The sequence below is a fragment of the Equus asinus genome, chromosome 20, assembly GCF_041296235.1.
Source record: "Equus asinus isolate D_3611 breed Donkey chromosome 20, EquAss-T2T_v2, whole genome shotgun sequence".
NCBI classification, from domain to species: Eukaryota; Metazoa; Chordata; class Mammalia; order Perissodactyla; family Equidae; genus Equus; species Equus asinus.
In genome coordinates this window covers 46,334,841-46,349,336 of record NC_091809.1, presented here as the reverse complement: position 1 = coordinate 46,349,336, position 14,496 = coordinate 46,334,841, and the positions used below count along the sequence as shown (strand labels likewise).

Here is a 14,496-nt window from a genome sequence, read left to right as displayed (position 1 = left end):
ACCCTCCCTTGAGGAAGCTTCAGTCTCACTGGGAAGACAAGACTGAACCATGACAACAATGAAGCTGGCCAAGACCCAGGGCAGGCTATGGAAATTCCAAGAGAGGAAAATCCCCAGGGATTGGGTGGCCTGGAGGTGGTACCCAGGCCAAACACTGAAGAAGGACCTGAAGGCTCCAGGAGGGGAGAGACCAGTCTATCTTCCTGTGTTGTCCACCACTCTCTTCCTGGCATCCCTGAACGCAGCAGACACTCAATTCAAATTTGCTGACTGAATCAATGATTTAGATAAACAGGAGAAGAGACAGCATCTCAGGGACAAGGGCTTCCCTGAGCAAAAACAGAATGACTTTTTAGGGAGCTACAAGCAGATCGATTTGGCTAGACAGAAATTTTACATAAAGACAGCAGAAGGCTGCCAGCAGGAGGAGTTTCAACTCCTACAGACCCTACAGACAAAGAGGGATGCTATGGGGCTTTGAGTGAATGAGCTGACGTGTAGGAAGCAGTGTTTGGAATTAGATGGCTAGCCTAGGCCCAGGAAGGGTGGTAGCCTTTCCCCCTTGGAACCACCATGGTGGCAGTGATGGCCAGAAGCCTTGGAGACTCTGAGAACAGGGCGAGGAGACGGAACTGAAGGTTTTCGTAAGAGTTGGAGGGTCGGATATGAAAGCCAGGACAGTGGGTTGTGAAAGAGGGAACAGGGTGTCCAACTGGGAGACTCGCTCAGAAGGGGGGAAGCAATTTGGAGAAAGGTGAGTTCAGAATGGGAAGATCCAGTTTCTGGAACTCTCTTCCCACTTCCCGCTCCCAAAGCAGCCTGTGGGCGTCCGTTTACTGTTACTCAGCAGGAAAGACTGAGGACACTCCACCTGGGCAGGACTTTTGTAATCCTGCATCATTGTTTGGTTTGAAGGTCATGAATTCCCAGCACAATGGACATGCCCATGTTCACAACATAAACTCCTAAACACATCCAGAGCTGGAAAAAGGAGAGGAAGATTAGGGGAAAGCCTGTGGTCTGGGACACTCAATAGCTCCCTATGAATAATTTGAAACTGGCCTGGTCCTCCTCACCCCCTGGGTCCCGATCATAAGGGCCCTGCTCAGGATAGACTTTGGGCTCTAAGGGGAGGCAGCCCCCTCCCCCAAAAGCCTGACTCCTGCTTTCTCCCTCCTTCCTACTCCCTCCAGCCTGTGGGGAGAGCCTGAAGGCCCCTCGGGTGGTTGGCGGGGAGACGGCCTCTGTGGATTCTTGGCCTTGGCAGGTCAGCATCCAGTACAACAAACAACACATCTGTGGGGGGAGCATCCTGGACCCCCACTGGATCCTCACGGCAGCCCACTGCTTCAGGTGAGACCCACACTGAGGGGTCAAAGCCATGGAGGGGCTGGAGTGCCTGGGTCCCCTGTCTCCCAACTTGTGTTCTGATGCCTCCCCCCCTCCTCCACTCTCCCCCTAAAGACCATGTGCCGTGGTGTGGCCACCCCAATGAGACCCTGGACATGATATCCTCTGTTAGGCATCAGGGGTCTGAGCAGAGAGGGGTGGTCACTAAGCTTGACCTCTTCCAGGTGGAAAGGCATCAGATACTCAGGGTCCTCACTCTATTCCCATATCACTCATGCCACGAGAGCTCTTCTCAGCTACCTGGAGTCCCGGGAACTCTCTCCCTCTTTGCCAGTTTGCTAGGAAGTGGTTCCAAGGTCTAGAGTCACTGCCACTCCCTCATTATGTCCAGAAACTTATTTTGAAAAAGTAGAGATTCCCTTACAGGCCAGTGTAAAGAGGGCTGCCCATACCTCTGGGGAAGGACCACTCTCAGGCCCTCTTCACTTTCATTCCTTCATTCATTCAACATCTAATGAGTACCTCCTAGGTACCAAGCACCATGCTCTGTGCCTACATGCATTAGACCCCATCACTACCTTAGAGGAACTTACAGTCTAAGCCATTGATCCTTAATCTTTCTTGAGAATCTGACAAAAGCTATAAATCCTTTCCTGGAAAACCACCCCTGCACACTAAGTTGTGTCTGGTATAGGGAGGAAGAAAGACAAGTACGATGCATAACTGACCACAATACAAGGACCACATGAGTAGCACAGACAATAAAAAGCACTGGAGGGGGGAGCACCAGGGCCCCAGAGCTCAGGCCTTAGGAACTACCCCTTTCCCAGCCCTCCAGTTAGAAGTTTCCTTGGGCAGGTTTCACTGCGGAAAAAGGATCAAATCCCCTTTTAGAATTTGGCCTGTGGTAGGTGATTCCTCAGACTGCCCCTTCTCCACCACATCTGCCCCCACCATCATGACCTCCTAAGGCAGGGACATCCAGCACCCCAATCCCCAGGGCCCTGGGGAGCCCAGCCTTTGGCAAAGCCTCCTCAAACTTGGCTCAGGCCTGAGCCCTGCTGTTTCTGCCCCAGGAAGCATCTCGACGTGTCCAACTGGAAAGTGAGGGCCGGCTCAGACAAACTGGGCAACTTCCCATCTCTGCCTGTGGCCAAGATCTTCGTCACCGAGCTCAACATCACATACCCCAAAGAGAATGACATTGCCCTCGTGAAGCTGCAGTTCCCACTCACGTTCTCAGGTGAGAAGTGGCACCTGGGCACAGAGCCCCTGAGGTCAGGTTATACTCCCACTCTGCCACTAGGTGGCCTTAGGCTCATTACTTCTTCTCTCAAGACCTCAGCTGCCCATCTGTTTCCAGCAAACATATCAGCCTAAAATCTCTGAAGCCATAAGGCCTCCTCTAGCTGTCAGCTAATCCCCCACCCCATCCCCTGCCAGAGATTCTTCTGAGATCTGTTCTTCCCATGGGGAGCACCGCACGTGAGAATCATAGGTTCATCCAATCTTGGGGTTGTGAGGGATCTAAAAGATCATCTCGTCCATCCTCCACTCCCAACTCATGCCAACAGCCTGCACAATATCCCCACCAAGGGGTCATTGTGCCTGTTTGCCCTCTTCCAGGAGCAAGGTTCTCATGACTGTTGAGGCAGCAGCGTCTAGAATCTTTGAACAGCTCTGTCAGATGACTTGTGCTTATATTGGGTAGTATTTAGGTCAGCATTTCCAACTGTTGGTTCCATGGGACTCCGGTCTCTGGGGAGAAAAGAGGGGCCTATTCTCAAATAAGTTTGGGAAATATTTTTATTCTATAGCTCTCTTCTTGGAGCACATTAGTATATTAAAGATATGAGAATTTTTTAATCTTTAGATAATTTTAAAAATTTAATATATTGTGTTTAACTCACATTTTCTAAACTTATTTGAGCACAGAACCCTTTTTCCCGTGCTGCTTCTATTAACATCCAATGGAATGTGTGTTATAGAAATCCTGGTGTCAGCCCTTTCAGAAGGCTTAGCCACCAGGCTCTCCTGAGCCTTGAGTCTCCTCTTCATCTCTGCTCCTCGCAGGCACAGTCAGGCCCATCTGCCTGCCCTTCTCTGATGAGAAGCTCGCTCCAGCCACCCCACTGTGGGTCATCGGGTGGGGCTTTACAGAGCAGGATGGAGGTAAGTCCTGGGCTCAGGATTACAGGGCTGAGGGAGCAGTTCTCGGAGGTGGTGGGAAGGAGGACCATCCTGCAGAAAAACCCATCCTGGAGGTCCAAGCACCAAGGTGCCTGGCAACCCAGAGAACTATCCTGGGCTGGGGGTAGAAGGCAAGACTGGGAATGTGAGTGTGTTTTCAACCTCTCAGGGAAGATGTCTGACACGCTGCTGCAGGCGTCAGTCCAGGTGATTGACAGCACTCGATGCAACGCCGAGGATGCGTACCAGGGGGAAGTTACCGAGGAGATGCTGTGTGCAGGCATCATGGAGGGCGGTGTGGACACCTGCCAGGTGAGGCCTCCAAGGATCATGAGGGAATGCTATGCATAGGGATGTGGGTCCTAGAGAGAGATGAAAGTCTAAAGACTGAATGTCCCACATGAAGTCTTGCATTTGGAAGGCATTCCATGTGTGATGAAGGGAGGAAGGGCGAGAAGGAGGGAAGGAAGGATTATAGTCAGATAAAGATATAAGGATCGATGGATGGATGGATGGATGGAGACAAGCAGAAAGATTTCAAATGTATATTTCACATACAAAGATGATGTTACCCTCCCCACCTGCCCCTGCTTCCCATCATCTATTGGAGTAAGAATTCCTTGAGGGCAAGAACCTCGGGTCTGTTTTCTCTGTAACTGTCCTTAAGCTGTTCAGCTATACTAGAGAAAACGCATCTAATGCTAGATGAGTCCTGGTGCAATGTCCTCTCACCCTGTCCCTACTGACCAATCCCTAAATACGTTCTCACTTCCTCCCACCCCCAGAGGATCTTCCAAGCCATTCTCCTTAAAACCCCTAACTCTACTCCCACCCCCATTCTCAGTCATTAAATTCTTTCACTCAAGAGGAATCTCTTAGTCGTCTCTTGAATGCCAGATAAATGCTGGGCTTTGGGACGGTGTCTTCCCTCAGGGAGCTCACAGCGGTGGCGGTGGGGATGCATAGACAGACAGTTGGGCTATGGTTAGTGAGTTGTGAGAGAAGAAGCCTCGGTGGCTACAGGAGCTGGTAAGAAGGACACTAAATAAGTGCCCTTGTCACTATCTGACATTTTCTTGTCTGTCTTATTTGCTTGCTTATCCTCTCTCTCTCTCTCTCTCTCTCTCATTCCCTCTCTTCTCCATTTGATTCTAAGCTCCTTGAGGGCAGGGATCTTTGTTCTTTTCATTGATTGAATCCCAGTTGTCTAGAACAGTGCCTTGCACAAAGTAGGCACTCCACAAGTGGTTAAATAAGTTTGGGAAATACTAGGTTGAAAAGAGTTCACCAGGCTTCTTCCTACAGAACCCCTTAGAGCCCTTAATTTGCTATGTGAGCTGTGGATCTCCAAGAGAGGTCTAACAGCATGCCTGCAACTTACTTGAATGCGGACAGAACGCTTTTGCCCCCAAAGGAAAGGGCATTCCAGGCTGTAGGAACAGCATGAGCAGAGGGGGTGAGGGCAGACCAGCAGAGAGTGCTGGGGGAGCACAGGAGAAGGGACGGGCCAATGCAGGGAGAGGAGGAAGGGGAGCCCCTCCTCCACCCCGCCCCTGCCTGCCCTCTCCAGCAGCCCCTGTTCTGGCCTCTCACAGGGTGACAGTGGTGGGCCCCTGATGTATCACTCTGACCAGTGGCAAGTGGTGGGCATCGTGAGCTGGGGCCACGGCTGTGGGGGCCCAGGTACCCCAGGAGTATACACCAAGGTCACAGCCTTTCTCAACTGGATCTACAACGTCCGAAAGGTGAGCCTGTTTGCCCTGCCTGTTGTGGCCTCCCTCTCTTCCTCTCCCCTGAGGGTACCAAATCATCCCTGGGTTTGATTTAAATGGCTCTGAGACAACCCTTTACATCCCAAATAATTTTCCCTACCAGTGAGTGCCTGGGATTCTACCAGGAGAGGTGAAATTCCTTAGATCAGAGAATCCCCTTAAATGCAAACTCCTTAGGGAGTGAAACACTCAGCTTTACCATTCTCTGTTCTCTGGCTGAATAAGACTACAAGATACTTTCCAGAGAACAGACTCTGATAAGAAAGAGGGTGAGAAGGCTTATGAGATGTCCCGAGAGGGCAGAGAGAGGAGCAAAGAGCTTCAGAAAAGGAAGGTGAATTTTGCACACATCACCACTTTGTCCAATTTCAAATCATCTGACTCTCTTTTTGTTGGTCTCTCATTCCAGGCTGAGCCATGATGCTGCTGCCCCCTGCAGTGCGGGAAACTGCTTCCTCACTGCCTAGAGGACCCCCCAGAAGTCAGATACTGAGCAAGAGTCCCTTTGGGCACACCTCTCTGCCCAGAGGCTCAGCATTTCTTGTCGCAGCAAAGGGCCTCCATTCCTATAAGAGACCCCACAGCCCACAGGCACCCAAGAAGAAGTCAACAGCCCCAGCTCAGCCACCCCCTGGTGCTCCCAGCATCCCAAGGAGAGAGACCCAGCCCACTGAACTGACTAGCCTCTGGGCAGAGGTCTCAGAAGGCATTGCTAAGCCAAGAAGGAACTCTCCCCCTCTACTGAATGGAATAGACTCTCTGGTGAGAGCCCAGACCACAAAGGGCTGGAGTGGAGGGAGGAAAGGGTCTGAGGCAGCCCTCTCCTTCTCCACCCATCCCCAAGCCTACCCAAACAAGAAACTGGTTGTTATGTAAAATGCACTGTCCTGCTGTCGGCACAATTACTGTTACTTACTTTTGTTATTGTTACCTCTATGGCCACTGTCATTAAACAGGTGCGTGAAGTCTTGACATAGCCTGACTGGGCTGCTTGATAAGAACTGAACTAGTGCTACTGAACTTTATTCTTTATTCTGTGGCCTGGGTAGGAAAAGATCCTGGGGATACCATTGATTCTCAAAGTGGAGGAAAAGGAAAAAGGAGACATTGAGACCAGAGCTGCTAAGTGGGGCAAAAGCGAGCTGCAAACTGGGGAAGCACGGGTGAGCAAGTCTCCTTCCCACACAGGGCAGTCTCCCATTGCCCTCCTCCCCTTCCTCCCTGCCTGTGATATCAGGCCTGGGCCGAGAGAACCTATGGCTTGGGGGGGAGATGATCCGGGCATTCAAGGCTGACGTTAAATCATGGCTCCCCAAGCAGCTGGAAAGAGATATTGCACCTGTAAGTCCTGAATTCTACCTAGAGAGCCTTGGGTGTAGTTTCTGTCATTTATTTAAAAAAAAAAAAAGCCATTTATCACCTGCCAAGTATGAGGTGGTCCTCAAGCTGGGTTCTAGCGATATAAGCATGAATGAGTTCCTGCATTCCAAATGGTCAGAGAATTAAGCCCTGTGGACTTCCCTGGCCGCTGTGTGGAGGCCCAGGCATTCTGAGAACCCTCTTCCTGTAGTGGAGGCAGATCCCAGATAAAATACACTTGTTAATGTCTTTCTAGGTTCTTAGAAAATAATAGAAACCCTCAAAGGCAAATAAATAAAATGAAAGCATTCGAATCATGAGCTGAAACTAAGGTGAAGATGTGGGAGCAAGCGCTGACTGAAATCTTGAGTTGGCCTAGGGACAAAGACCTACCTGAAGGCTGAGATCAGAACTAAACCCAGACCCACCGCAGGGAGAGAGCCGGACCTGGGACTCCCACAGGAAGCAGAGACGACTGAAGGGGCAAACGTGCCCCCAGGACGCAGAGCTAATGGAAGAGGAAAACACCCCGAATTCAGAGCCGCAGGACTCCCTGACAAAGAGCCTCCAAATGGGAGCTCACAATCAAAGATCAGCCACGTTTTTAAAAAGAAAAAATTACCTTGAATGGAAATCATCAAAATAGCAAATGAAACGCCAAGGACTTCAGACGTTAGAATTAGCAGATAAATAGAGTATTTCTATGTGTCAGATACAATTCTAAATGCTTCATCATGTACTGATTCATCTAATCCTCACACAAACCTATGAGATAGGTACTGTTCTTATCCCTCTTACAGATAAAAAAACTAAGTCACATTGAGCTTTATACCTTGCCTGAGGTCACATATTGATAAGTTGAACATGAGCATTCTGTCTCCAGAGTTCATGCTGTAAACTACCACACGAGAGGGCCACCAATATGGTAATGATTTATGAAATCTTTAAATAAATTAAAAATGAGTATTTTTTCCACATTTTTAAATTATTTTTAATTGTGGTAAAATACACATAACATAAAATTTACCAGTTTCATCATTTTTAAGTATACAGTTGGTATTAAGTACATTCACATTCTTGTGCAACCATCACCACCATTCATTTCCAGAATTGTTTTCACCCTGCCAAAATGGCACTCTGTACCCATTAACAATGACCCCCCATTTCTCTCAGCCCCCAGCCTCTGGCAGCCACCATTCCACTTCCTGGCTCTATGAATTTGACTACTCTAGGTACCTTATATAAGTGAAATCATACAGTATTTGCCTTTTTGTGATTGGATTATTTCACTAGTATAGTGTCTTCAAGGTTCACTTGTGTCATAGCATGTGTCAGAATTTCCTTTCTTTTTAAGTATCATAATATTCCATTGTTTATACCACATTTTGTTTATCCATTCATCTGTCAATGGACATTTCAGTTGCTTCCACCTTTTGGCCGTTGTGAATAATGCCACTATGAACAAGGGTGTACAAATATCTGTTCAAGATGCTGCTTTCAATTCTTTTGGGTGGATACCCAGAAGTGGAATTGTTAGGTCATACAGTAATTTTATTTTTAATTTTTGGCTGTTTTCTATAATGGCTGCATCATTTTACATTCCCATCAACAGTGAACAAGGGCTCCAATTTCTTCACATCCTCACCAACACTTGTTTTCTGTTTAAAAAAAGATGGATATTTTAATAATCAAGCAAAAATGACAGGCAGATTTGAAGAACAACCATATAGAGCTCTTAGAAATAAAACCTGTAATTATTAAAATAAAAAACGGAATGTTTGGGGCAAATAGTATTTAAGACATAGTTTAAGAGAGAATTAATGAACTAGAAGATGGATTGAAGAAGTTAGTAAGTTACTAAGAGATAAGGAAATTTAAAAATATAAAAACAAGGCTATGAGCAATGGAGGCTAGATGATAAGGTCTAACATACCCAGGTAGAGCCCCAGAGGGAGAGAATAGGAAGAATGAAAGAGAAACAATATCCAAAGAGATAACAGCTGAGAATATCCAGAACTGATTAAAGTCATGAATCCACAGATACAGCATGCGCCCCCATAGTGTAGACCCAGACAACCAAGGTGGAAACGTTAAGCAAATCCTCACCTAGGCACATTACAGTGAAGCTTCATAACACCAAAGATGAAAAGAAACTCTTTACAGCAGCTAGAGAGAAAATCCAGACCGCCTACGGTACCACAAAGGTACCACAATTATACAAACAGCAGACTTCTCCACAGCAGTAAAGGAGCTAGAAGACAGTGGAATCATATCTTCAATAACAGCCAATCAAGATAATAACAGCCAATCAAGAATTGTGAACCCTACAAAACTATCTTTCAAGAATAAAGGCACTTTTAGGAAAACAGAAACTGAGAGTTTGCTACCAACAGATCTTCTCTAAAGAAACACAAAAAGAATGTACTTTAGGAAGAAGGGAAATGACCCTATGAGGAAGAACTAAGATGTGAGAAGGAATAGTGAAGCAATTGGTAAAAATGTAAATAAATCTAAAGAAATTCTGTCAACATAAAATAACAATAAGATCTATTTTGTGGGTTGATAAAAAATCTGATTAAAATACGGGCTAACAATATCATGTAAGTCAGGAGGGGATAGTTGGAGTTAAAATAGTCTAAAGTTCTTTAATTGTTCAAGAGCGGGGTTTAAGTATTGATTAAAGTTATCCTTTATCCTCTGTGACCATAAAAAATTATGCATGATGAACATTTCATAACCCAATTCTATCCTTCAGTGTTGATGCAGTCATCTTCAGATCAGCATATTTTCATCTCATTGTGAGAAAGCCCCTAGGTGTCAATGAGCACATGCCCTGTGCCAGAACCATTGTCATTAAAACATCCGGGGAAAGGGGAGCAAAGGAGACCCTGATATCAGCCATCAGGCTACTGAGCGAAGAGAACTAAGCAAATAGAGAAAGACCTCACCTCCTTAAAACCTAGCAAGATCAATAAATAAAGTTATGTTACAGAAAGTGTATGTACTGGATTCTAAGCGGTCAAAAGGGTAACCACCAAAAGAATGGAAATAAAACATTTAACTTCCAAAGCAACAACAACAAGAAATAGATTAAGATAAAACCAACAAAATGTCAAGCAATCTCAAAAGAAGGAGGAGGAGGAGAGCTAAGAGGGGGGAAAGCATAAGAAATGGAACAAATAGAATGTACAACATAGGATGCTAAAAACAAGAGTATCAACAGTCACAATAAACATTAAACTCCCCTACTAATACACGGAGATAGTCAAATTGGACAAAACTATAAATCAAGCTACACGTTACTTGTAATGGACACACCCAAAACATTAGGTTACAGAATGATTAAAACTAAAAACATGAAAAAAGATATAGAAGGCAAGCACTCGACCAAATTTAAGCTAGGGAAGCTATATAACATTTTTTTAAAATAGGGACTTAGGGCAAAAAGACAAAACTGACTTTAGGATAGAGAGAGTTACTACATAATCATAAAAGGTTCAATTCACCAGGAAGATATAGTAAATTAAAACTTATAAACAAAGAGAAGAAAAAAGAAAAGAAAAAACAGAATCCCTTTGTCACCACTGGAGTTGGCTATCACACCAAATCCTTACTCTGAAATGATATTTAAAGAGAAAAAATATTAAGCATTGTTCTGCCTTGCCATAGAAATCTACTTCCAGGTAACAGGATGGCTCAAGGTGATGAGGGAAAGCTCTTCTTTACGGAAAAATGTAGCTAATGGATGTAGATGAATGATATAAAATCACTGTTTGCAACTTCTAGTGAAATATGACTCAGGCAAGAATCATCGATGGATGCTAAAACCATTAAGTGAAAGGTTAATGGAGAAATGAATATTTGCATAATGCCCAAGTATCATCCCCACAGAGCCCCTGCTAATCTCAAGAGGAAAACCTAACTTTCAAATCAAGGAATCAGGCTGTCATCACCCTACCCGCTAAGAGAGGAATGACCAGATATCGTGTGCTTCCCGACGGAGTATGAAGTACACCTCATGTTGCTTCACCTAAGGGCATCTCACCAAAAATCTTAACCTAAACCTTTACATCTGATTTCCAGTTTACAGGAAATATGAGAATTAGAAGAACAAGTTAAATAACACCACTTGGAAGCTAACAGACAAATCCAGAAAGTAGGACATTTATCACACAAGTGACCAAATCTCTTTAAGGACTCAATGTTATGAAACACTCTAAAGAGACATAAGAACCAAATGAACCCTGTGGACCTTGATTGGATCCTGAATTGAACAAATTAGCAGTAAAAGACATTTGGGCAAAGGGGTAATTGGGGGAACATGAATATGATCTGGGTATTGGATGATAATAAGGAATTGTTAATCTCATTATGATATTATACTTGGAAAAATATCCTTAATTTTTACAGATGCATACAGAAGTATTTGGGGTAAAATGGCACGAAGTTGTTAACTTAATTCAGGAAAAAAGATAGTGAAGCAAATATGGCAAATTGTCAACAAAAGTGAAATCTAGGTGATGGATGTCTACTATTCTTTCTACTTTTCTGTATATGTGAAATTTTTCTCAGTAAATACTTTTCTTAAACTTACATAAACACATATAAAATAGCCTCATAAACTGATAGAACTACAAAGAGAAATTGATCAACCCACCATCGCAGAGGAAGATTTCAGCACACTTCTCTCAATTACTGATAGTTCAAGCAGGGAAAATATTAGTAAAGTATAGAAGATTAAGCAATATGATTAGCATGCTTGATTAATAGACGTATTCGAAACTTGTACTCAACACTTAGAAAATAAGCATCCTTCTCATGCACATTTGTAAGAAATTGACTACATATTAGTCCATAAGGTAAGTCTCAACACATTTCAAAATAGTATGGGCACCCACCAGACCCAGTTTTTGTGCTCCCATCAATTTCCACTCAGCCTTACCTGCATGCCCCATGCCTCCACCTCTAGGCTGTAGTCACTGGCCTGGCTTCCTGCCTTGAGTGGATCCAGCACTGTTCCCTTTCATTTCCCTGGTTCTAAAGCCCTGGCAAAGGCCATCATCTCTTCTCCCAACACCACACTCATCTCTACCTCCCCTGGGGCCAGGGCCGGGCTCTGGCTTGGGTGGTCTTCATTGCAGCCACCACAGTGGGAGCCACGGTAGCTCCAGCACCCAGAGACAACAGCCTGTCCCCAAAGAGCTCTGGCTTCCCCAGGGCTGCCTGGAAAAGCTAACAAAACATGGAAATTATCGTCTATGGGACAAATGTTGAATAATGCAAGACCAGAGACAGAAAGGAGCCAACAGAGAAATTACTCATCCTTCTGCCCCAGATGGAACTATGCAGAGAAGCCCTCGTTCCCCAGAGACTGCCCTTGTGATTCAGCAACCAGCTGCATCGCTTGTGGAGCTGTGGTCAGCTCAGTAACCCATCACCTCGTTTGCTTTCTCTCTCTCCCTGCCTCATACCCCTTCCCCCCTTCCTCTTGCTTCCCTGGGATTGAACTTCATACTAAAGTGTTAAGATGCAAGCTTAACTTAGAAAACAAGTTTTCTAAGAAAGCTGAGCTAAGACTATCAAACAGAATAGCTCTCTGATTGAAATGCTGTTGTTATAAGGCAATAGCAAACAATACTTTTTAAAATATAAAATACATATATGTTGTTTAAAACACTTCTAAATAATTCAAGAAAAAGTTATAAATAAAAATTTACTTAAAATAGAATGATAATGAAAGTATAATATATAGTATATACATATAGAGGCATACATATTCACATTCATGTGTATATGTATCCATGGAATGTTGTAGGGTGACTTTCAGCATCCAACCTCGAGGTGCTTGTGCTCTTTCTGGACCGGGACTTGTGCAGAGCTGGGCCTCCCTCTGCGTGCTACACTCAGAAAAACGCTTCCACCAGGGAGTCTAAGAGAGAACAGGAGGCTACACCGGGACCGACACAGAGCCTCTCACGGCAGACCCTCACCATCGCTGGAAGTGTTAGAATGCAAATTCTGACTCAGCAGATTTGTGGTGGGGCCTGGAATTCTGCATTTCTACCAAGCTCCTCGGTCATGCTCCTGCTGCTGGTTCGCAGACCACATTTTAAGAAGCCAGGGGCCAGGATCCTCTCCCTCCCATGGTCCACCTGAAAGTCATCTAAAGATGTCCTGCCTTTCAGGGCCAAGGGCCCAGACCGCTGACCTCACCGTCCATTCTGGCCCCCAAGGGGCTGTCCTCCCTCTGGGCAGGCCAGACACATCTCTAGAGATCCAGGCCTCTGAGGACCTCACTCCTTCAAGGAAAGAGGGGAAAGTCTAGATTCCCCTGCAGAGAATAGACATAGCCCCTGCTCCCGTGGAGTTTATGTCCTAGTTAGAGAAGATATGCAATAAACAAGTGAACAAACATATATCTGCTAGAGATGAGTGCTTTGAAGAAGAAAAAGCAGGATAAGGAGAAAGTGTTGGAGCTGGTGGTAGGTTTTATTGTTGATATCCCAGGAAAATCTTCTCTGAGACAATGGCATTTGAGCAGAGACCTGACTGAAATGAGAGAATCAATCTTGTGGATATCTGCAGGAAGAGCATTCTAGGAGAGGAACAGCATGTGCAAAAGTCTTGAGACAGGAGGCAGCTGATGTTTGGAGGAACAGCAAGGAGAACGAACAGTGACACTAGAGTGCAATGAGTCAGCGGAAGGAGAATGTTAGAAAAAGAAGAAATCAGAGTCAAGGGGGTCAGAACATTAGGGGCTTCTGGGCTATTGTCAGCAATGAGTAATACTAACAGGAAAGTTCTGAGCAGAAGAGTGACCATCTAATGTTTTTGTAATTTTTTAAGATGTCATTTACATACAATAAAATTCACCGTCTTTAGTGTAGAGTTCTGCCAATTTCGACAATTGTGTACAAGCACACGACCACAGCTGCGTCACCCCCAAAAAGTCTCCCTTGCCCTTTATAACCTCCTCACCCCCACCTGCAGCCTGTGGCAACCACTGATCGGTCTCCTGTCTCTATGGTTTTGCTTTTTCCAGGATGTCGTATAAATGGAGCTGTGTAGTAGGGACCCTTTTGAGTCTGAATTCTCTCACTTCGCATAATGCAGTTGAGATGGGCACATGGAACTTTTATTACTGAGGAGTTTTCCACTGTGTGAAGGTACAGCAGTTCATCCATCCGCCCACCTGTTGAAGGACATGTGGGTCCTTTCTTTTTGGGTACAAAATAAGCCTCTATAAACATCTCTGTACAGTTTTTTTATGTGAATGTAAGTTTTCATGAATTTCTTCTCACAAAGACGGAGTAACAGGAAATGGATTTACTCTCCCACCCAAGGTGGCATGCTCCTTCCTAAATTATCTCAACCTTGTCACTCTGCCTTTGTCTCTTGCCTAGACAACTACGTCAAGCCCCACAATACTTCCTGTCTCCTGTCTTGCCCTCTCCAACTCAGTCCTGTGTCTCCCCTGCTAAAATCTTCCGATGGCTCCCCAGTGCCTATGAAATAAAATGGGAACCTTCTCGTATGGCCTACAAGCCCTGCACGCTCCGGGCCCTGCCCCCTGCCCTAGGGCCTCCTCATCTCCACTCCCCCCACACCCTCTGTTCTTCAATCACAGCTGAACTTGCAGTTACTTGAACCCCTGTCATCTCCCAGATTGCCCTGTGTTCACCAAAACACACTTCCTTTTCTCCTGGGCACCCAGCAACTACATTTCCCAGCATCCCTATAGGGGCACGTATGGCCAGAATGATGTGGTCCTCTTCCAGGCCTGGCCCGCGAGACATTCAACCTACCATCTTCATTTTCTCCTTCC

At 45.5% G+C, this 14,496-nt stretch overlaps 1 protein-coding gene across 2 annotated transcripts in view; it reads left to right on the top strand.

Moving 5' to 3' along the window:
- TMPRSS4 (transmembrane serine protease 4) overlaps positions 1-6,282 on the top strand; it is a 34,012-nt gene extending 27,730 nt beyond the window's left edge. For both annotated transcript variants that reach the window (XM_014855578.3, XM_014855579.3), the window contains 6 exons: positions 1,194-1,353; positions 2,427-2,593; positions 3,424-3,522; positions 3,710-3,852; positions 5,136-5,285; positions 5,722-6,282. In XM_014855578.3, coding sequence (XP_014711064.1) covers positions 1,194-1,353; positions 2,427-2,593; positions 3,424-3,522; positions 3,710-3,852; positions 5,136-5,285; positions 5,722-5,733 — 731 coding nt within the window. In that variant the 3' untranslated portion in view covers positions 5,734-6,282. The remainder of the gene's footprint in view (positions 1-1,193; positions 1,354-2,426; positions 2,594-3,423; positions 3,523-3,709; positions 3,853-5,135; positions 5,286-5,721) is intronic.
- The last annotated feature ends 8,214 nt before the right edge of the window (positions 6,283-14,496 follow it).